The 23,399-nt window shown below is 48.0% G+C and overlaps 1 protein-coding gene across 1 annotated transcript in view; it reads left to right on the forward strand.

Annotated features, from left to right (window-relative positions):
- The window catches only part of LOC108537030 (ras-responsive element-binding protein 1), a 125,941-nt gene extending 106,316 nt beyond the window's left edge, over window positions 1-19,625 (forward strand). Inside the window, exons 9-10 of the mRNA XM_017884147.1 lie at window positions 13,348-13,537; window positions 15,862-19,625. Of these exons, the coding sequence (XP_017739636.1) occupies window positions 13,348-13,537; window positions 15,862-19,125 (3,454 nt within the window). The 3' untranslated portion in view covers window positions 19,126-19,625. The remainder of the gene's footprint in view (window positions 1-13,347; window positions 13,538-15,861) is intronic.
- Window positions 19,626-23,399: the final 3,774 nt, after the last annotated feature.

The following is a 23,399-nucleotide window of genomic DNA, read 5'->3' on the forward strand; positions in this document are numbered from 1 at the left end:
GGCACAGACTGGTTGTCAGGCCTAGACCCCACTCCTGTCTCTGCTCATACAGGACCTCAGCCAGCCACATCTGAGCCTATTTTCTCATCCTTCAAATTGAAGGAGGGCAGGACCAGATAAAACTTGTGTTCCTAAAGCCTTCTTGTTTTTTGTTTCGTTTTCTTTTCTTTTGTTTTGTTTGTTTGTTTTTGAGAAAAGTTTTGCTTTGTCTCCCAGGCTGGAGTACACTGGCACAATCTTGGCTCACTGCAACCTCTGCCTCCTGGGTTCAAGCGATTCTCCTGCCTCAGCCTCCCAAGTAGCTGGGATTACAAGTGTGTACCACCACACCTGGCTAATTTTTTTGTGTGTTTGGTAGAGATGGGGTTTCACCATTTTGGCCAGGCTTGTCTCGAACTCTTGACCTCTGGTGATCTGCTCCACCTTGGCCTCCTAAAGTGCTGGGATGATAGGCATGAACCACCATGCCCAGCCCCAAAGCCTGCTTCTTAACAGTTGTTTTATTCTGTCTACCAGGAAAAAGCATATGGCTCCTCTCTGTGCAGGCCCTCTAGTTCTGAGAGATTTGGGAAACTTCACAGGTTCAGGAATGTCCACAGCATCCCCAGGATATGGACTTGTAGTGGGTGGCAAATACTGCAATCGTTCTCTAGATGAAGGACTTGAGTGAGCAGAGATGACACTATCAGCTGAGCCTCCCAAAGCGAATCATGAGCAGAGGCAGAAACAGCACAGGGGACCCCAGCTCCTGCTCACGTGCCTACCCAGCAGCCTTGAGAGCCGGTGCTGCAGTGAATACAGGCTGTCTCTGGGCCCCTCTGTGTACGTTATCTCACTTCGTATTATTCTATGATCAGATACCACCTTAGAAACTATCATTTACCCCCGTCTAGATAATTCTATTCTGCAGGAAAAGTAATGTGGCTCCCACAAGCGATTTCTGAGCAGTCCAAGCCTGCATAGCATGGTGTGTGGCAGCGATAGAGGCAGATCAGGTGTCCCCTTCTGAAATGCTGACCTGGGTGAGGGACGAGGTTCTCCTGAAGCAGTCCTCTGAGCAAGGACCTGCTCCAGGGAGAGGCCAGGCTTCCTCTGCACAGAGGTTGGAGATGGGCGTTGCAGTGGATGCTTCTCACTTTTTTCATGGTTGGGATGGGCAGGATTTGGTGAGTGATTACTCCACAGTGATGGTAGGGCTGGTGGTGTAGACAGGCTGTGAAGTTGAACCCTCAGTCCCGCATGTCCAGCTAGCCAACCTAGAGGATTTTCCTCACCTGTTTACAAATAATGCCCTGTGTTTGGTGAGGGGTTGGCTGAGACAGTTTTGTAGCCTGACAGGGACTTGGCCCCCTGGGCAGGCTCTCACTTTGCTGGCCCCACAGCTGTGGCTGAGGGGTGGCCCATAAGAAGAGGTTGCCAGGCATCCTTTGTGGGGGCACACAGGCCACCCCTGCCCTGTGCCTCTATCTATAATTGTTGCTAGGTGGGGTGGGGCTGGCATGGAAACCAAAAAGAGTTGATTACAGAACATGGTTAATGTCCCTTTGCTCCTCTCTGCCCTGCCGATCCCCGTAATAGCCTGCTATCAGAGGAGGCCTGGGGCAGCCCGCGCCAGCAGGGACTAGCTGGGCGGTGAACTGGGACAGTAGCTGGTGGCAGAGACAGCTTGTTAACCCAGAACTAAAATAGACACCAGCTCCATTTCAAACCCCAGAGGCAGCAGAACCACAGTGGGATGCTACCCGCTTAGACTGAAGGTTTATAACTCGAAACAGCTGTTGCCTTCTCACTCTCCTGCATTTGTCTCCCTTCCCCAGCCACCAACACTGGCAACATGCCCATTGTTCCTTAATAAAAAGTGTTGGAAATCCAAACTCATGTAAATCTTGATTCCATGTCCCTCCACTCCACTGTGTTTCAAATGAATGAAATGTTATCATAGAACAAAAGGAAGATCCAAAGCTGCCTGTAGAGATGCCGGCTCTTAGGGTCGGGTGTTAGCTTCACCCTGACACGACCAATAGTCAGTCATCCCCCTTCCCCCATGACTCCCCAGATGAGGGAGAGAAGGCAGAGGAGGAAACCAAGTCAGGCTATGGTGAGCTGGCGTTTGGAATTGGAGGTGAGGGACGGAGTGTTCAGAGAGCAGGCGGCTACACAGAGGACATCCTTTGTGTGAGGATGTTGCTGGGCATTGAATGTCCATCAGAATAGAACAGAGCAACTGCCCATACCCTGTTCTGAATGAAGTCAGCTGGGAGGAGCATCCAGGTCAGCCTGGCCAGCAGGAGAATCCGAGCCACACGTGTCCTTGAAATTTTCTAATAACCACATTTCATTTCATTTCATTTTGAGGATCTCGCTCTGTCACCCAGGCTGGTGTCCAGTGGCATGATTATTACTCACTGCACCTTGACCTCCCAGGCTTTTAAGTGACCCTTCCACCTCAGCCTCCCAAGTAGCTGGAACCACAGGCATGTGCCACCCCATGCAGCTAATTTTTTTGTATTTTTTGTAGAGACAGAGTCTCCCTATGTTGTCCAGGCTGGTCTTGAACTCCTGGGCTCAAGTGATCCCCCCTCCTTAGCCACCCAAAGTGCTGGGATTGTAGGTGTGAGCCACCCTGCCTGGCCCTAGTAGTCATGTTTTAAAAAGTAAACAGAAAGAGACAAAATGAATAATGCTTCATCAAGTATACCAATATCATCAAAATATAATGTCAACACATAATCAACAGAAAAATTGTGAGTGATGTGGTTCACATTCTTGCTTCCATGTACTGACTCTTTGAAATCTGGTGTGTGTGGCACGACACCAGCCCATCTTGACTGCACCACACCAGCCACATTTCAGGTGCTTAACAGCTCACAGAGAGGTTTCAGACAAGCCACCTATGGCAGGGAGGGCTGCAGCTTTGATGCAGAGCTGTGTCTTGTGTGTGAAGGCCCAAGGGTGGCAGCTGGATGGTGACCCTGTTGGCACAGCCACTGCTGAGGGTGAAACTTGGCCAAAGTTATTGTGTAATCTTAGATGGTCCCCTGATGAAAGGAGTTCGGGTAATAAGTAATGTTAACATCATTTCAGTTAAAATGTACCCAGCAAATGATTGAGTTTGTACTGTGTGCCAGGCACTTGCCCAGGCTTGAAGGAAAGAGTGATGTTTGAGACAGGGTACGGGCTAGGCACAAAACAAGCTGGGTGGTTATAAAACAAAGTTCAGAGGTGAGTTCAGGGCCCAGGAGGGCACATTTCCCTCAAATTCCAGGCAGAGGGATCTGGTGGATGCAAAGCTTCTCCTTGTTTACATCAGAGGCTGTGGTGCTTCACTTAATTTCCTCTGGGTCAGGGCCCAACTGGGTCTGGTACTTCATTGACCCTGGTCATCTCTGACTTCAAGGTGATGACATGAAATCTCTGTTGGAAATTAGTACGTAGGGAGCCCAAGGAGGCTCTGGCAGGCACCTCAGCTCCATGAGTAGGGAGGGCAGCTGAGACCACCCCCGCCTGTATCTTAGTAGTGGGGCCACCAGAGGGAAATGCCTTCTTTTTCCTACATTCTCGACTGTTCCAAGGAATGTTTGCCTCCCTTCACTGCACACCTACCATGTACAGAGACCCCAAGACTCCTCATCTACCCGGTATTGATCCCATCCTTGTCAAATGTCATCCTAAAAACAGGGAAAAGATAAAATATTTGTCAGCATCTTGTATTCAAGAGTCCACGAGTCTGAGGCTTGGGCAGGCAGAAACAGATTTTAAACACTTCTGGGGGCTGTGAACGGAGGTCCCTCCAGGAGGGGAGGACTGCTCCCACCCCTCACCTGACAGGTACAGAAGCCTTGGTCAGGACTACCCTGCCCCCCACCCAAGGGCCAGAGCAAGGAGTGGTCCACCCAGCTTTGGTGCCCACTACACACCCTTCATGAAGTCCCTCAGACTCTGCCCAGTGCTTCACGCCACGCTGGTTTGGTTGAACAATCGGAGTGGGGCATTGAGTTGCCGTGTGCAACCCAGGCGGGTTCCTGGGGCATGGGGAGGGGCGGCTGCCTGGCCAGGGCCCTGTCACAGGGCCATCACTGCTGCTCAAAGCAACTGGGAGAGATTAGTGCAGCTGTTGGATGTCAGTTCTCTGCCCTGAGATGGGCAGGGGAGGGTGGGCTGAGGGGAGAGAGGAATGTGTGAGTTGCTTGAGACTCTAGAGGAGAGGTTGTTTGCACTTACTCCTTTTGGCCTCTGGAGACAGAACAGGAAAAATGAAGCATGAAATCCCTTTTGAGAAGGAATGCCAGCCTCTCCATTAAAACACAATAATGAGGAAGGAATTCAGTATCTGAAGGAAATGGCCAAGCTGAGTGGCAGCTTTTCGGCAGGTATTTCGCAGGTTCTGCTGATGAGGGTTGCAGGGAGCAGGGAGTGTCAGCGTTAGGAAATGCTCCCAGCTGAGCCAGCGTCCAGGAATTAAGGATGTGTGGGTCACATAAGGAGCCAGGGCATCTGCAAATAGCTGTCCTCTGAACGCACAGCCCAGCAAAGTGGAATGAAGCCAGCCGGCTCCGTCCCAGCCTGCTGCCTGGCGGCTCTGTAACCTCGGGCAAGTGGTGACTCGATTTCCCTATCTGGAAAATAGATTTGAAGACTGTTGTGAGGAGGAAGGGAGATATTCCACAGTCCTCAGTATGTAACAAATACTAAATGCAATTTTTTTTCTGATACTATTTAGAATGCATGTCTTTTTAAGTATTTTAAACCTTCCAACATTTACAGTTATAGGTGTTGTGCCACTCTATGGCTATCCCATTCCAGCGGAATTGAAAAGGAGTCAAATTCCATGTGTGATTTACTTGGTAGAGAACATGAAAGCAATTTGTCCTTTACTCTTATAAACAGCTGTTTTTATCTAGTTTCACTTTTGTAAAGATTGGGAAATGGAGTGGCTCCTTAAATTTGGTTTGAGTCCTGATTCCCATGTTTCTTAATCCCACTATGTGGAAAGCAGATATTTAGAAACGTGAAGGAACTCGACACCTCTACGTAACCGAACCACACATCACTTTCCTTAGATTGCCGGGGGATCCTTAGGGTTCTAAGGAAGTGGGTTTCCTGATGTTTGAAATTTGCCAATGCAGCCTTTCAAAAATATGCTTAGCGTAGTTTAAAAAAAAAAAAATTCACCCTTCTTGCTGATTGTGAGGAGGTCATATGTCCTTCAGCTGTCACAGTGGTGGACTTGATGGAGTTATGTGACAGAGAACAGAGCCCAAGGAAGCACCTGAGTGGTTTTTCATCTCTGGGCCACTCTGTTAAGGCTTGTTTGTTGACTTCGGGATTTTCATCTTGTTCTGGAGAGTTAAGGTCACCAGATGAATAAAATATTACTGTTAGTGAGCACTGGGGAAACTAATCCCAAAACTGTTAAGCCACAAGGTTAAGAAGTTTAAAAAAAAAAAAAAAAAGACTTTTGGATATCCTTGTTTTCCATTTCTGTAAATCACATTGCTGATAAATTTGCCTTTGGGCATGCACCCTACCCATTTTAGGTACTAGGCTCAGTTACTGGCTACAGATTCCACATGCCCTTTTCAGGGCTGATACTGTTAACGGTGATAGTTATTCCTGATAAGTACCTTAACTCTGCTGTGAGGTATCAAAACTGATGGATCTATTTTTGGCTGCCTCTTTACCATTACTCCTTCTAAAGAATGTCCATACCATAACAACATATTTATCACACTTTTTTTTTTTTTTTTTTTTTTTTTTTTTTTTTTTTTTTTTTTTTTTTTTTTTTTTTTTTTTTTTTTTTTTTTTTTTTTGTTTGTTTTTTTTTTTTTTTTTTTTTTTTTTTTTTTTTTTTTTTTTTTTTTTTTTTTTTTTTTTTTTTTTTTTTTTTTCTTTTTTTTTTTAAGAACTGTCCATACCATAAACAACATATTTATCACACTGCATTTCTACCCCAGCTCAGAATTTGCTGCAACTTTCTTTTTAAAAAAAAAAAAAAAAAAAAAAAAAAAAAAAGGATGTCCTGTCTTCTTCCAAGGACATTTGCTGTTAGAAGAACACATATCTGTGCCTTGCCTAAATAGGCAGGCTGTGTAGCACAGACAGCCATCAATTCAATGACTTTTTAGAATTTTAGGGCCTCATGGTGGCTCATGCCTATAATCTCAGGACTTTGGGAGGCCAAGGCAAGGGGATCGCTTGAGGCCAGGAGTTGGAGACCAGTCTGGCCAACATGGCAAAACTCCATCTCTACTAAAATACAGAAAAAAAAAAAAGCCAGGCATGGTGTCTCAGGCCTGTAATCCCAGCTACTGGGGAGGCTGAGGCACAAGAATCACATGAATCCAGGAAGTAGAGGTTGCAGTGAACTGAGATTGCGCCACTGCACTCCCGCCTGGGTGACCGAGTGAGACGCTGTCTCAAAAATAAAATAAAATTTTAATTTACTTTTGTTTTCTTAAGACTTAGTGGATCTGAGTGTGAATAAGAACATTATTTGTTGTATTAAAGTCCCCTGAGGATTGAAAGGACAAAACCCAGTTAGCAACTGAGTGTATTTTCTTGACCTGTTGGAGCTGGTTGGTCCCACCCCTTGCCCTATGTACCTCCTGCCTTTAGTGACTCATGCACGTGGTCAGGCAGTGGCTGGCCGGTTGGGTCTCTGTGACTTCAGGACAGTGTGGAGTTCACCAGCTCTTGTGGGAGTCAGGCTTCTCTGACCATGTTAGCACTGTGCCCTTTCCAGCCCAGCAAGGGTCAGAGCCAGTATACTGTGGGATTTTGCTTGTCTGTTTGATTTTTGGAGAAGGGACAGGAAGGGCTGTGACAGTGCCTGTCTAGTCACTGACAACCACGGGCACTTCTCTAAGCACATATCAAAGACTCTGTGATCATGGTTCCCGGCCCCTGGTGTTGGCAGCCACCTTCCTGTCATCTGTGCCTTTATATACCAGCGGCCATGTAGAAACAGCTTACCTTGTGACCTGGGAGGCATTTCCCTCCACTGGGCCCCGCAGGCCCTCCACTCTGCTTCACCTACCCAGTGCCACCAGGGACATTACAGTTGATACTCTAAGGGAGGGAGGAAGGGATGGAAGAGATAAGTGCAGGCACCTGCTTCACCTCTGCTGTTCCAGGGAGCTCCACCTCCACATACCTGAACACCACAGCCCCCTCCTACCATCTACCCTAAGAACTGCTAGAGCCCCTCCACCCCATAATAGGAACCTTCACAGTGGAGCGGCCCCACTGGAGGCAGGACCCACATTTCAGGGGCTGGAATGTCATACATGGGGTGGGGAATGGTCCAATCTATTCCAGCATTCTAAATTAAAGTTTCTTATCCTCTTACAGAAACATTGGCCAACGTGTGCTAGAATGCAGGTCCCCTGGGGGTCTGGGGGGTGGGTGAAACAGGCTGTTGTGCACTGTCTTGGTACAGAAACACTTATTTCTGTGAGCACAGTGATTGGGAGTTCACATATGCTAAGCAGTTCCTGTAAGTTGAGGTCAGGCTGAAGGTCCATCTTGGATTCCATGTGTAATCTAACCTTAATCTGTCGTTTGGAGATTTTTCCCCTGATGATTTTTTTTTTCTTCCTGAAAGTAATGTATTCCTGAGTGTAATTTTTTTAAAAAAAGAAAGTTGTTTTTGAAAGGGTGAGTGGGGTTCTGTTAATTTCTTTAAATCCTACAAAGAGATACACTTCCCCCAAATACATTTACTTTACTGACAGCAAAGTTAGTTTCCATTTGGAAAAGTTACCCTTTTCCAACATCGAGTTATCTCTGTTGCCAGAAAATCAAAAGGCAGCCAATCAGATTTGTAAACCTTTCCTCTGGCACATTGTCAAGATCTCTTGCAAAATGAAATTGTCCTACAGCCCTCCCCTCTCCTGTGGCTCTAAGTGCAGTCCTGCCCCATCTAAATAGTAATATTTTGCAATCGTGCTCTTTATGAGTCCCTGGCAGAGTGGAGGTACGCCACAGACGGGGTGAGAAGAGAGTCGTGGGGACCACCTGGCCAGTGACTGTGGTCTTAATGAAGATTGACAAGCCCAAGGGAGGTTTGCAAATACCCTGATGCCTGCAGCCGGCTTTGCATCCAGCAGCTCCATCCACAGATTTACAGTGGCCTCTATTGTCCTTGAAGAGCTGCTTAGAAACAAGGTTGCAAAGCTTTCTCCTTGGGGCCTTGGGAAAGCTGGATGAACCCTCCCGTTTCCACCTGCTAGGGCTGATCCAAGTGTTTCTGGGTGGTGGTTTTCCACACTGGTTTTATTTAAGGTCTATCAACAGGTGCTGAGTGTGAGGCAGGGAGGCAAGTGTTTTTCTGTGGGTGTTTCTTCCTTTTAACCAACTGCACCACATGCTTCTGGTTTCAAAGCAGATTTTTTTTTCTCTGCTGCTTTCACGTTTTATGTCTTTACACTTCTAGGAGTGCCTTAGTTGAAATTCCATGAAAAGGGTGTGAAGTGTGGATTTAGACCTTGCTTTGATTCTGTTAGGAGGTTGAGTGCTTGTGCAGGCTGGGAGAGCATGCACTTCTTTTCACGAGGCAGGTAAAGGGAGCAGGTGGGATGAGGCAGAAGACTGGTCAGAAAGAACACTTTTCTTCCCATGAGGCTTTCAGTTAGACAGAAGTAGTAAGGACGATTGTGAAGTTCTTGTGAGAAGAGAGAACACGTTCCTTTGAAATTAAAACTCAGTTTTCCTGATTTTTCATGTTGTCTAAAACGGGCCAGGAAACGGGCTTTTCCTGATTTCTTTTTTCCTCTAGTACAAAAACATAATGATTAAATTTGGAAAAGTACTTTGCGGTTTTCAAGGGACTTTGTTATTCACAGTAACTGCAAAGATCCCCCTGTTGTAGATGAGAAGGGAAACTGAGGTATGGAGAAGGAAAGAAACAGGAAAGAAGTAATAAAGATGAGTTGAAGTATTTCTTTTCTCTGGGAGTTCTAACAATCTAACAGGCTTGTACTTTAAGACGTTTCTAGATAGCAGATTCTCACGCCTAACTCACTGTATCTTCCAAACTTGTCTAACTATAAGAATCAGCTGGTGTGCTTGTTCATATACAGATTCTTAGACCCATCCTCTAGTTATTCTGATTTCAGTTGATCTGGGGTGATCTAGGAGTCTGCTTTTTTTAACAAGGTCATGTGGGGATTCTTATCTCTTGGCATGTTTGGGAAATTTTACATAGCCGGCAGCTGAAGTGCAGATGTAAATAAGTTGTCCAAGGTCACACAATCTGGACTCCCTAATCCCCACCTGGTGTCTCTGGTCCCTGAGTCCACATCCCCCTACCACTCACTGCTCCACAGCTGCCTTCCCAGGGACACAGAGTTTGTGGTCAATACTGGATAATTCTGCCACGTCTTTATTGTCATGTCTTCATCACCTACTACGTATGAAGCTGTCCAGAAACGAGGGATTTTGAGGGTGAGTGAGAGAATGAAGAAGATAGACACAGGCATAAGAGACCAAAAAAACCTCAATGTTATTAAAAATGCAAGCCAGGTGTAGAGGTGCACACCTGTAGCCCTAGTTACTAGGGAGGCTGAGACAGGAGGATTGCTTGAGCCCAAGAGTTCAAGGCCAGTCTGGGCAACCTAGTGAGCCTGCCTCAAAAAAGAGAAAAAATCACTACAACCATAGAGGTACAGTAAATTCTAAATCTAATTGCCATATTAAGAGGCATTCATTCTCCATTCCCTTCATAAAACCTACTTATTAATGCCAGTCACACTAAATATTCATAACCAATAGGCTATATGCACTAGTACAAAAGTCTCAAAAGTGGAGAGCAGCCAAGCACAGAGGCTCACACCTGTAACCCCAACACGTTGGGAGGCCAATTCAGGAGCATTGCTTGAGCCCAGGAGTTTGAGATCAGCCTGGGCAACATGGTGACACCATGTCTCTAAAAAATTTTAAAAATTATCCAGGCATGGTAGCACATGCCTATAGTCCCAGCTATGAAGGGAGGCTGAGGTGGGAGGATCACTTGAGCCCAGGAGTTCAAGGCTGCAGTGAGCTATGATCATGCCACTGCACTCCAGCCTGGGTGACAGAGCCAGACTGTCTTTTTTTTTTTTTTTTTTTTTAAGAAAAAAAAAAAGGCTGGGCACAGTGGCTCACGCCTGTAATCCCAGCACTTTGGGAGGCCTTGGTGGGCAGATCAGCAGGCAGTTCGAGGCCAGCCTGGCCAACATGGAGAAACCCCGTCTCTACTAAAAATACAAAAATTAGCTGGGCGTGGTGACGCATGCCTGTAATCCCAGCTACAGGAGGGTTTAGGCAGGAGGCTGAGGCAGGAGAATCACTTGAACCAGGGAGGCGGAGATTGCAGTGCGTCGAGATCGCGCCATTGCACTTCATTCAGCCTGGGCAACAAGAGCAAAACTCTGTCTCAAAAAAAAAAGTGAAGAGTATTCAGTAAGATCTCTAGGATACAAGGAAAAAAAATATTTTTTATCTCACCGTTTTAAAATTTCTATTTGATAATGTACCTGGCACATGACATATATGCAAATATACATGTATATAAATACATATACATACTACCTGTGTACACACATACACATTCTCAGCTAAACAACAAACACATATGGGCCACATACGAAAAACTTTTTTATAGGAGTGGTGCACATTTTAGAAAGTTTGCAGCCACCTCTCAGTCCTACCTGCCTGCCTTTTGCAATTGACTTGCATGCTACCTAAAGTCTCTTCCCAACCTGTTTATGTCTGTAATATTTGTAATCATTTATTATAATTTAATTAAATTTAATATAAGCTGATGGAATATTGTTTTAATAAAAGAATAATCTCTGCAGAAACTTATGTTGGAAAGGCTTACTTACAGTGCAGATTGGACAGAGTATTTTTTTTAGTTGCTGTCAAATTTAGGCTAGGTAAGATACCTGTGCACAGTTGAATGCCATAATCATAAAAATCTAGGATTCTGCTTTAGTTTAGCTTGCAAAAATCTGGTATAATAAACTCCCATGTACCCTTCTCCAGTTGCAGGGATTATCAACTCACAGCCAATTTTGTTTCCTCTCTTCCCCAACTGAGGTAATTTCAAAACAAATCCCAGATAGCCTATGTTTTATTTATAAGTATTTCAATTGTATATCTTTTTTTAAAAGGGACCTTTTTAAAAAGCATAGCCAAAATAATATCATAACTGAAACATTCAGTCACTTGTGAATATATCACATATCTCTGATCAGAGTTAGATTTCCCCAATTCAGACATTTATCTTAGCCTTTCAGTCCAATATAGATCTTTCAGCCGACTGGTGGCGAGGTGATGGATTGGTGACTATGGGGAGGGTGCAGTTGAACTTGAGCATGGGGAGAATGAACTGGGGGTGGGAGAAGGAACGAGCTCCATCTCCGGGACAGAGGCTCTTGTTGCCTCCAAGGGTCACCGTCCTCCCTGTGTGCACAGCCCAGAGCTTGAACGTGTTTCAGCCAGAAAGAACCCCACCCAGAGGGGCTGCGTCCATTCTGCTTCCCCGCAGGATCTGTCTCATGGCCTGTGACGTCTGGGCCCGCAGTGTGAGGATTTCCAGCCCCTAAAGGTGTTCTTCATTATCCAGACCCATCCCTTCCCTGGGTCTTGACCACAGTGGTAAGCTCAGCAGAATTCCTTCAAAAGGAACGCTGTGTTTTGAGTGGCTCATGGGAACCCAGGGTTGGGGTTCCAAAGGTAGCTGAGCAGTGACAAGAGAGTGCTCAGGAGAGGCCCTGCCTGAACAGGGGAGCCAGGGGAGGAGCATGCACAGCAGGACCGGGTTCTGCTGTGCCCGCTACAGCGCAGTAAGGCAAGCAGGGCAGCACATACTGATACTTCTTCCTTTCGGTGCTTCCTGCAAGTGAGTGCAGCTGCTTCATGGCTGACTTCGTTATCTCTCTATTTCCAGGGAAGACTCTCTCTCAAAAAAGTTTTCACTGAGGTGCAGGCAGTGTGGACATAAGCAAGTGGCTTTGCCTGGCTGAAACAGGGATAAAAGGAGCTAGCTACCTTAGAGGTGGTGAGGGTCAGATAACGCTCGCACACGTAAATACATGGAATGATGCTTGGTATACAGCGTTGTCCAACAGAATATCCTGTTATGGTGCAGACATATTGTGTCTGTGCTTCCCGATGCAGTTGAGCCCTTAAAAGAAGGCTGAAGTGACTGAGGAAACTTTAATTCATTTAAATTCGAATAGCCACATGTGGCTTTGGTGGCTACTACATTCCGTGCAAGTCTAGGGGATGTTGATAATACCATAACGATGGTATTTTGTTTTTATCCACTCATCTGCACACTGATGTAAAACTTTTAATATGGTTCTCAGTGAAGACCTAGAAGACAATACTGGTGTGAAAAGCAGAGACAATATTATAAAGTGGTGTTTGCTATGCATCTGTGTGGCCCGGAACATTTAGGATGTCAAAGATCATCTCTGAAATGAAGGGTCAGATTTTGAAGTGGACTGCATCTGTGGGAGTCTTTCAAGGAAGGAGAGCAGCCTTGTGATAGGCATGGGTGGGAGCAGGAACTCAGGCTGACATTTCATGTGTGTTTCTTACTGGCTATGTGGCATGAGTCACATTGCTTCGTATTTTTTACCAGTGTCACATTGCTTCGTATTTTCACCAGTGTCCATCTGAAAGATGAGAGTCATGGTATGCACCTGCCTACTGGGGTTGTCATATGTGCTGTGCTGTCAGGGTGCCTAGGCTCCGTCCGTGAGGACCGTGGTAATCATTCAGATAATGATGATGCTAATACCACAACTTAAAGCACAATCACCATCACTTCTCATTAGATTGGAAAGTTTAATAATTTTTATCCCTATCAGATGCCAGGGATGCTGATTGATTGCTCTAGCTACTACTTAAATGTATATGCTCTTTTGACTTTTAAACATTTACTCTTTAGACTTTTAAACATTAGAATCCAGTGAACTGAGGGAGAGAGAAACCTCTGACATGATCCCACTAATGCCTGATTGAGGTGAGAGCGTGCAGGTCTGCCACAGTGGCTTCAGGTTCCCAGTTGTCTTCTTGTTGTGCCCAGACTGTGAGTGTTCAGGTCATATGTACATCTTGTGCTGCCTGCAAAGATTTGGTATCCAGAAGTTGATAGAATACAATTTTTTTTTAAAAGGAAGAGGTTTTTGGTGCTAACCATGCAGCCTGGCTTCTTGACATCATATCATTTTTATTTTACTCAATTGAAATGAGTCAACAAAACATAAGGCTGGAAGAGTAGAAATTCTGACTTAACTGCTTCCTCATATGTTCTCCCTTTCTGCCTCCTCATATGTTCTCCCTTTCCTCTCCTAGATGTGATATTTGCTGCGTCACCTTTCGAACACATCGAGGACTGCTGCGTCACAACGCCCTTGTCCACAAACAACTTCCCAGGGATGCAATGGGCAGGCCTTTCATACAGAACAACCCTTCGATTCCCGCTGGCTTCCATGACTTAGGATTCACGGACTTCTCCTGTAGGAAGTTTCCTCGCATTTCTCAGGTATTCTGATCAGCTCATGGAAGCAACCAGCAACTGCCTTCCATGGTCCACACAGTTAGACTAAACTTCCTCTCCCTGAGGTTTCTTTCCTTAAAATGTCGGTTGGGCTTTGTCTTTTTTATAACACCTTTTTTCTTAAAATTATCGTTGGCCCTTTCAGTCTCCCTTGGGTTGCTGGGTTGAGAAGGGTGCGTAGTCTTGTTTGGGGTTGAATATCCTAAGAACTTGTGCATCAGTCTAGCTCTTCTGTGCCTTTTGCCTATTCTTGGGTCTTTGAGGTTTAAGATGTCAATTGTAGGCCAGGCCCCAGTGGCTCACACCTGTAATGCCAGCACTTTGTGAGGCCAAGGCAGGAGGATCATTTGAGGTCAGGAGTTTGGGACCTGCCTGGACAGCATAGCAAGACTTGATCTCTACAAAAAATTTAAAAATTAGCCAGGCATTGTGGTGTGCACCTAGTAGTCCCAGCTACTTGGGAGGCTGAGGTGGGAGGATACTTGAGCCCAGGAGGTCGAGGCTGCATTGAGCCATGATTGCACCACTGCCCTCCAGCCTGGGTGGCAGAGAGAGATTGTCTCAAAAATAAAATTTTAGGGCCGGGTACGGTGGCTCATGCCTGTAATCCCAGCACTTTGGGAGGCCACGGTGGTCAGATCACAAGGTCAGGAGTTCAAGACCAGCCTGACCAACATGGTGAAACCCCATCTGTCCTAAAAATACAAAAATTAGCCAGATGTGGTGGCACGCTCCTGTAATCCCAGCTACTCGGGAGGCTGAGGCAGGAGAATCACTTGAACCCAGGAGGCTGAGGTTGTAGTGAGCCGAGATCGCACCATTGCACTCCAGCCTGGGCAACAGAGCGAGACTCCATCTCAAAAAAAAAAAAAAAGAAAAAAATTTTTTTTAATAAAATAAAAGTTGTGAATTGTAAAACACCCCAGCCCTATAATAATTGGAATTTGTGAGCTTTTAAAAAAATCTTTACTATCTGCATCGCAGCTAAATATTCTAAGTATTGTGGTTTCTATTAAAAACAGTTTGGGTCACTATTGACCTGAATAAGAAAAGAGCCATATATATTCCCACTAATAAAGCACCTGCTAAAACTACTTTGAAATTGGCTGGGCACAATGGCTCATGCCTGTAACCCCAGCACTTTGGGAGGCCAAGGCGGGTGGAGCACTTGAGGCCAGGAGTTTAAGACCAGCCTGGCCAACACAGTGAAACCCCGTCTCTACTAAAATATGAAAAATTAGCTGGGCATAGTGGCACATGCCTGTAATCCCAGCTGCGGGGGAGGCTTAGGCATGACAATCTCTTGAACCTGAGAGGTGGAGGTTGCAGTGAACCGAGATCATGCCTGGGTGACACAACGAGACTCGGTCTCAAAAATAAATAAATAAAACTAAAACTACTTTGAAATTATTTTTTTCCTCATTTAAAGAAGTTGAGATAGAAGGCATCAACAGTGTTGTTCTTCAAGTGTATACGGTACAAACTCAATGGATTGTTCCAAATGCACACACCCATGTTAACCCCCCAGGTGATATTCCTCATAGCCCCTCCTAGGCAGTGTCCCCCTTTCACAATCATAGAGGGGTAGGGTAGCTGATTCTCCAACGTCTCCGACTCTCAGTTTTGCAAGGCACCCATTTTTTAAAAGAATTAATTCTACCCTTGTGGTATTGTTACTTAACTATGCTTCAGAATCTCTCGTGAGATTCCCTGTGGGGTTGATATCATTTATCATGCAAACATGATTCTTAAGATGTTTTTTGGATTTCCTTATTCAGTCCAGTGTGTTAGCAAGCAGGAGGTCAACTTTTTTTTTTTTTTTTTTTTTTTTTAAGGCAGAGAGTCTTGTTCTGTTGCCCAGGCTAAAGTGCAGTGTGGCATAATCGTGTCTCACTGCAGACTCAACCTCTTTAGGCTCAGGTGCTTTTCCTGCATCAGCTTCCCAATAGCTAGGACACAGGCATGTACCACCACATCTGGCTAATTTTCTTATTTTTTTATAGAGACGAGGTCTTGCTATGTTGCCCAGACTAGTCACAAACTCCTGGCCTCAAGCGATCCTCCCACTTCGGTCTCTGGAGTAGCTGGGACTAGAGGCATGAGCCAACACACCTGGCAAATTTTTTTTTTCTTTTTTTGTAGAGAGATGGGATCTTGCTATGTTGCCCAGACTGGGAACTCTTTATATTATGGGGGAAGATTGTGTACTGGGATAATTGTACAACAAATACTTTGTGCATCTCCATTTAGTGATTATTTTTTCAATCTTCACGTGTGTTCCCTTGCTTTTACCGGTGGGTTCTATATAGGCCTGGTGTGAAACAAACCTGCGGAGGTGCATCAGCGAGCAGCACCGTTTTGTCTGCGACACCTGTGACAAGGCGTTCCCCATGCTCTGCTCACTGGCCCTGCACAAGCAGACCCACATGGCAGCAGACCAGGGTCAAGAAAAGCTGCAGGCCACGCCCCTGCCTGGTGACGCCCTGGACCAGAAGGGCTTCCTGGCCTTGCTTGGCCTGCAGCACACCAAAGACGTCAGGCCTGTCCCCGCCGAGGAGCCCCTGCCAGATGACAACCAGGCAATTCAGCTCCAGACACTCAAGTGTCAGCTACCTCAGGACCCCGGCTGCACCAACCTGCTGAGCCTGTCTCCTTTTGAAGCTGCTTCCCTAGGCGGTTCTCTCACAGTTCTCCCTGCGACCAAGGACAGCATAAAGCACCTGTCCCTGCAGCCCTTCCAGAAGGGCTTCATCATCCAGCCTGACAGCAGCATCGTGGTCAAGCCCATCTCTGGCGAGTCGGCCATTGAGCTGGCAGACATCCAGCAGATTCTGAAGATGGCGGCCTCGGCTCCCCCTCAGATCAGTCTTCCGCCCTTCTCCAAGGCCCCCGCCGCCCCACTGCAGGCGATCTTCAAGCACATGCCCCCTCTGAAGCCAAAGCCCCTGGTCACACCACGGACGGTGGTGGCCACCTCCACGCCCCCGCCTCTCATCAACGCCCAGCAGGCTTCCCCAGGCTGTATCAGCCCCAGCCTGCCGCTACCGCCCCTGAAGCTCCTCAAAGGCTCAGTGGAGGCGCCCTCCAACGCCCACCTGCTGCAGTCCAAGTCCGGGACCCCGCCCAGCGCGGCCACGCGGCTCTCCCTGCAGCAGCCACGGGCGGAGCTACCGGGCCAGCCCGAGATGAAGACGCAGCTGGAGCAGGACAGCATCATCGAGGCCCTGCTGCCGCTGAGCATGGAGGCCAAGATCAAGCAGGAGATCACCGAGGGGGAGCTCAAGGCCTTCATGACAGCGCCCAGCGGCAAGAAGGCGCCAGCCATGCGCAAGGTGCTCTACCCCTGTCGCTTCTGCAACCAGGTGTTTGCCTTCTCGGGGGTCTTGCGTGCCCATGTGCGCTCCCACCTGGGCATCTCGCCATACCAGTGCAACATCTGCGACTACATCGCCGCCGACAAGGCCGCGCTCATCCGCCACCTGCGCACGCACAGTGGGGAGCGGCCCTACATTTGCAAGATCTGCCACTATCCCTTCACTGTCAAAGCCAACTGCGAGCGGCACCTGCGCAAGAAGCACCTCAAGGCAACCCGCAAGGATATCGAGAAGAACATCGAGTATGTGAGTAGCAGCGCGGCCGAGCTGGTGGATGCCTTCTGTGCCCCGGACACCGTGTGCCGGCTGTGTGGCGAGGACCTCAAGCACTACCGTGCCCTGCGCATCCACATGCGCACGCACTGCGGCCGCGGCCTGGGCGGGGGCCACAAGGGCCGCAAGCCCTTCGAGTGCAAGGAGTGCAGCGCCGCGTTCGCGGCCAAGCGCAACTGCATCCACCACATCCTCAAGCAGCACCTGCACGTGCCCGAGCAGGACATCGAGAGCTACGTGCTGGCCGCCGACAGCCTGGGGCCCGCGGAAGCGCCAGCCACTGAGGCCTCGGGGCGCGGGGAGGACAGTGGCTGCGCTGCCCTTGGTGACTGCAAGCCCCTCACAGCCTTCCTGGAGCCTCAGAACGGCTTTCTTCACAGGAGCCCCACCCAGGCTCCGCCTCCCCATGTCTCGATCAAGTTGGAGCCCACCAGTAGCTTTGCGGTGGACTTCAATGAGCCCCTGGACTTTTCTCAGAAGGGCCTGGCGCTGGTCCAAGTGAAGCAGGAAAACACCTCCTTCCAGAGCCCTTCTTCCCTGGCCCCCTACGACTGCTCCATGGAGCCCATCGACCTGTCCATCCCCAAGAACTTCAGGAAAGGGGACAAGGATTTGGCCACTCCCAGCGAAGCCAAGAAGCCTGAGCAGGAGACGGGGAGTAGCGGGCAACCCTCTCCCTGCCCAGCACCCGGCCCTTCTCTTCCCATGACTTTGGGGCCCAACGGGATCCTGGAAAGCCCCATGGCCCCTGCGCCGGCGGCCACCCCGGAGCCCCCAGCGCAGCCCCTGCAGGGCCCCGTTCAGCTGGCGGTCCCAATCTACTCCTCAGCCCTGGTCAGCAGCCCTCCCCTCGTGGGCAGCTCAGCCCTCCTGAGTGGCACAGCCTTGCTGCGGCCACTGCGGCCCAAGCCCCCCCTGCTTTTGCCAAAGCCCCCAGTGACAGAAGAGCTGCCCCCGCTGGCCTCCATTGCCCAGATCATCTCATCTGTGTCCTCGGCCCCCACTCTCCTGAAAACCAAGGTGGCAGATCCAGGGCCAGCAAGCACTGGCAGTAACACCACGGCTTCAGACAGCTTAGGAGGCTGTGTCCCCAAAGCCGCCACCGCTGCCACCACCAGCCCAAAAGAGTCTAGTGAGCCTCCCGCTCCAGCCAGCAGCCCAGAGGCTGCCTCTCCCACTGAGCAGGGCCCAGCGGGCGCCTCGAAGAAGAGGGGCCGGAAAAGGGGGGTGAGGAGCCGGCCCCGCGCCAACAGCGTTGGGGTGGACCTGGACTCCAGCGGGGAGTTTGCGAGCATCGAGAAGATGCTGGCCACCACGGACACCAACAAGTTCAGTCCGTTTCTGCAGACAGCGGAGGACAACACTCAGGATGAGGTGGCCGGAGCCCCCGCCGACCACCACGGGCCCAGTGATGAAGAGCAGGGCAGTCCCCCAGAAGACAAGCTGCTGAGGGCCAAGCGGAACTCGTACACCAACTGCCTGCAGAAGATCACCTGTCCCCATTGTCCCCGGGTTTTCCCTTGGGCCAGCTCCCTACAGAGGCACATGCTCACACACACTGGTAAGAGGGCCACCGGGCTCCCAGGCGGTGAGTCCTATGTTGTGGCAGGGGGGGCCACGGGTGGGGGTCATAAGCGAGACCAATCTCCCACAGCTCCAGTTATTCCTAGCTTGCCTTCCCCAGTCTGCCAAGCCCCGGGCTTGTCTGGTGGTGCTGTATTTCCTATGTGCTCTCAGTACCCACATGGCCTGTGTGCAGGGGCTGAGCCCTCCAAGGGCGGCATTCTAGTGAGTGTTCACCCAGGGCGTTTTGAGGTGAAAGTGGTCACAGGCCCTCAGATCACTCATGGCGTCGCCTCATCCCTTCCGGAGGCGGTAGCCAGATTATCTGCTGGGCTAAGCAGGGAGGCAGCTCCGGAGAAGTGAGACTTTGAAGGTACTGGGGCATAATGAGCTCGGTGCTTTGACACTAGACATTCCATTCCAGTGTCCTCAATGCAGCGTTTTAAATTTTGAAAATTTTGTGAAGTTTTTTTGGATGCCATATATTCTTAAATATTACAAATTGTGATGTTGGCTGTTTTCTTTCAGTTCACTAAGTCACATCTTCCCCTGTTGACTGTGAAAATCAATGAGTGGTGGTAGAATGTTTTTAAATTTCTGTTTATGCTACAATTGTAAGACTTTCTGAGAAACTTCTCTCAGAAAGGCCTGGCGCTGGTCCAGGTGAAGCAGGAAAACATCTTCCTGAACCCTTCTTCCCTGGCCCCCTACAACTGGTCCATAGAGCCCATCGACCTGCCCGTCCCCAAGAACCCACACCCAAGTGTGAAAAAATTCTAAGTAATAGACTTAAATTGTCAAAATGATACCCCCAAAACTATTTTCCTTTTTTCTTTTTTTTTTTTTAAAGACAAAGTCTCACTACATTGCTCTGGCTGATCTCAAACTCCTGGGCTCAAGCAGTGTTCTTGCCTCTGCCTCCGAAAGCGCTGGGATTACAAGCGTGAGCCCCCGCACCTGGCCCCAAAAGTATTTTTCTTTGAGACAGAGTCTCGCTCTGTTACCCAGGCTGGAGTGGAGTAGTGTGATCTCAGCTCACTGCAACCTCTGCCTCCCCAGTTCAAGCAGTTCTCCCTGCCTCAGCCTCCCAAGTGGCTGGGATTACAGCCATGCGCTACCATGCCTGGCTAATTTTTGTATTTTTAGTAGAGATGGCATTTCACCATGTTGGCCAGGCTGGTCTCGAACTCCTGACCTCAGGTGTGATCTGCCTACCTCAGCCTCTCAAAGTGCTGGGATTACAGGCATGAGCCACCATGCCCGGCCTGCCCAAAAGTATTTTTCAAATGTTAGTTTTTAGAAGTTGATTTTTTAAGAGAAGTTTAGGATAGGAATATACTTGAAATAATTTTGTATCAGGTGCTTCTAGTATATAAATGGCCATACAACTCTCATCTGAATTACAATTTTCTGAGTTTTCTCAGTGAACAGCCTCAGTATTCAATGATTTATGTTATTGAACTAAGGGCAAATTAGTGAGATCCTATCTTTTTGGGGTTTACAGCCAAAATATTAATAAATAGATAGGCCCTAAAACCAAATGGTACTGGATTGGCGAATAAAATACAGAACACCCGTTAAATTTGAATATCAGATAGACAACAAATAATTTTTAGTATAAGTATTTTTATGTAGTTCTTGGGATTTACTAAAAAAATTATTTGTTTATCCAAAATTCAAATTTAGCTCTGGGCATCCTGGTTTTTTGTGGGTTTTTCTTTTTGCGCTAAATATGGTAACCCAAGGTAGTCAGGAGGTTTATGACAGGATGTTGAGGGTAGGTTGTGGGAATTGGTGTGAGCTGTGCTCTGTATCTTTGTGGAAATGCATTACGTGGAGTTGATCATCCTACAAAGCTTTGGAGAAGCTCGTGGAAGGCTGTTTCTCCTAGATGAGGTGGAACAGCAGGAGGGAAGTCATGGAGCCACTGCTGGATACCTGAACAGTGTGCAGAATGGAGCTGGGGAGGGAGAGGAAGCTGGGAGCCAGATGGAGTTGTGGCTGGGAGCCATAGGTCTCTCAGAGGCTGCACTGGTCACCAGAGCTTGCCACACAGACACGGCATTTCTTTCTACTGTGGTGGGTCCTTGAATCCAGGGATTGAGGAGTAGCAAGTCAGGAGTGCCTATCCAGGGAAGACTCGAGGAGAACCAGGATTTCTAGATTTGTAAAGTATGTACTGCCCTTTCCTACCATTGTCTCCCTGTTAAAATAGTTTAAGCCTGACAAGTAAAGCAGCCATTCTAATGATGACAGCAGTTCAGGCAAGAAAATGCATCTTCAAGAGAAGGTGCCCCTTATAGCAGTCTCTTTTGCTACCCTTTTTGGGTATCACCTGTTTATCGCCTACTGAGAGTCTATGGAGAAGTGAGTCTTTCTGTTACCACTTTTCAGAAAGCAGATGGTCTGGATCTGATGATTGGCTTGGCTTGCGCCCTTCCTCAGTGCTCTCACCTCCCCCTGCTGTCACCCAGCCTCCCCATCTTCCTCTTCTAGTATTTCCTTTTTTAAGAGTTGTGCCCATGTCTTTGCAGGTGCATGATAGGTGTTCCCACTTGTGAATCCAGTTGTGATTGCCTGGCCTTTGAATGCCAAAATATCAGTGTTGGTTTAAAATTTAGTAGCATCTAAAACTGAGCAAGAAAGCAGGAGGTTTGTTTAAGATAGGATGGGGTAGATATAAATACAAACATTCTGCCTCTTGTCCCTTAAAAGTTACTGATAACCTCAATAGATGTGTCTGCTTTGGCACAGTCCCTATATCCTATCATAATATGTTCTTGGTAGAGCTAGTGTTCATGACAGCCCTGGGAGGGTGATGTCATCTATGTGTTGCCACAAGGAAGTCGAGGTTTACTTAAGGAGCTAAGTAACTTGCCTACAGCCATATGGGGAATAAGAGATGGAGCTACTGTTCCAAGCCAGGGTCAGGTTCTGTGCAGCTGCCCCCTGGCCAGGGTATGTGTGCCAAGTGTTTCCTCTGTGTGAAGGCAGAAAGCGGGCAGGGTGCACCTTCCATGCTTCCCTGTGTTCCCACGTGTCTACATGCAGAAGATTGGGAAGTAGTTTGAGATAAGGGGGGACACCACTGTGGATCAGAATGTTGTTAACTAATTTGAGACTTCAAATTAGTGTTAGCCACCTGCATAGACACTGTATGAAGGTTGGTGCCCACTGAGCTCCATTAACTTCCTTTGCTGTGCTTCACTCTCAGCTTCCAGGGATGTTCAGCATCACCACTGCTAAATCATGTTATATGGAGCACTTGGCTACATCCAGTGTCGTGTTAGAGCATTTTCCATTCATGGAGCATTAGAGCTGGAAGGAGCCTGGGAAGTCATCTGATGGGCCTCCTCTCCCCACAGACATGATCTTTTTCCTCTGGTAGGCAGCTCTGCTGTCACTCAAAGCCACATGGATCCTTGGCTCCCTAGGCTTCTGTGAGGTGCTGTCTCCAAAACTTTGAAAAAAGTCTTAAGTGTACACATGTTAAACATTGACTCTGCAGCCACCCTGCAAACAAAGGTGTTATTCAGAGAAGATATTTTGTGCGGTATTTTTGGTTTTTTAGTTTTTTGCTTTTGTACAGACAAGGTCTCACCATGTTACCCAGGCTGTTCTCGAACTCCTCGGCATTGCAAAGCGCTGGGATTACAGGCGTGAGTCACCATGCCTGGCCATTTTGTGTTTTTGAGTATACTGTTAAAATCTAGCTGAGTTCCAGCCAGAAACATTGAGCAGCATCCGGTTTTGGACTGCATTTAAACAAACTGTCTACACCTTGAATGCTGGCCTCCTCCTACCCCCTCAGCAAATTACTGTACTGTCTCTACTTTGTCTCAAAACATGTGTTCTCCAGTCCTCCCATTCCTCACAGGGGCAGCAAGAAGCAGATCCGGTGTTCAGTGTCCAACGAGGGGTATACCTGCTGGCTGCTGGCAAGGAGCATGTGGCCTCAGCCTTTTCTTGCTCCCGGCTCAAGTTCCAGGAACTGTGTCTGATGAGGAAGCTGGCAGGACTGTCATTTTTCATACCCCTGGCACAATCTCCACACACACCTGCCTTTCCTCCTTCCTTCCACTCCTCTCCAGCTCTCTCCCAGCCCATAGTTTCCTGCTGATGAGGACAGTTCCTGGTTCCTTAGCTTTCTCTACCTAAACGTGCCACTCCATAGGAGACAAGAGTGCACTGTTCCTGCCTTTACCCCTCGGGAGCATCTCGTGTGTTTTTAGGCCACAGGTGGAGGAGAGGGTGCCAGAAAACACAGCCAGTCTGTTCTAGCCTGTCCTCATTTTCTTCCCCCTTCCGTTTGCTCCGGTTCCTTGTCCCACAGTGATGGGCTTGGGACTATGGGATGTCCATTTTGGGCTTCCCTGGCTTGCTCACTTTCTCATGGGTGCTTTGAGCACCCTTTTTGAGCCAGCTCAGGCTTTCCCCCGACACCCTTTCCTCCTGCTTCTACCGGGCAGTGAGGGTCAGAGCTTCAGTCAGTGAGTCATCCAGACCTGGGTGTGGAAAGCACCTGGGACACCACTTGTATTTGGCTACTTTTAGCTTTCTTAAAAGACAGCTTTGGCCATTTTTACCCATTCCTGTGTACACTTCTGCCAAATACAGAGAGAAAATACCAAAAGAAA

This window comes from Rhinopithecus bieti, unplaced genomic scaffold, assembly GCF_001698545.2.
Source record: "Rhinopithecus bieti isolate Rb0 unplaced genomic scaffold, ASM169854v2 scaffold_14232, whole genome shotgun sequence".
Taxonomy (NCBI): Eukaryota; Metazoa; Chordata; class Mammalia; order Primates; family Cercopithecidae; genus Rhinopithecus; species Rhinopithecus bieti.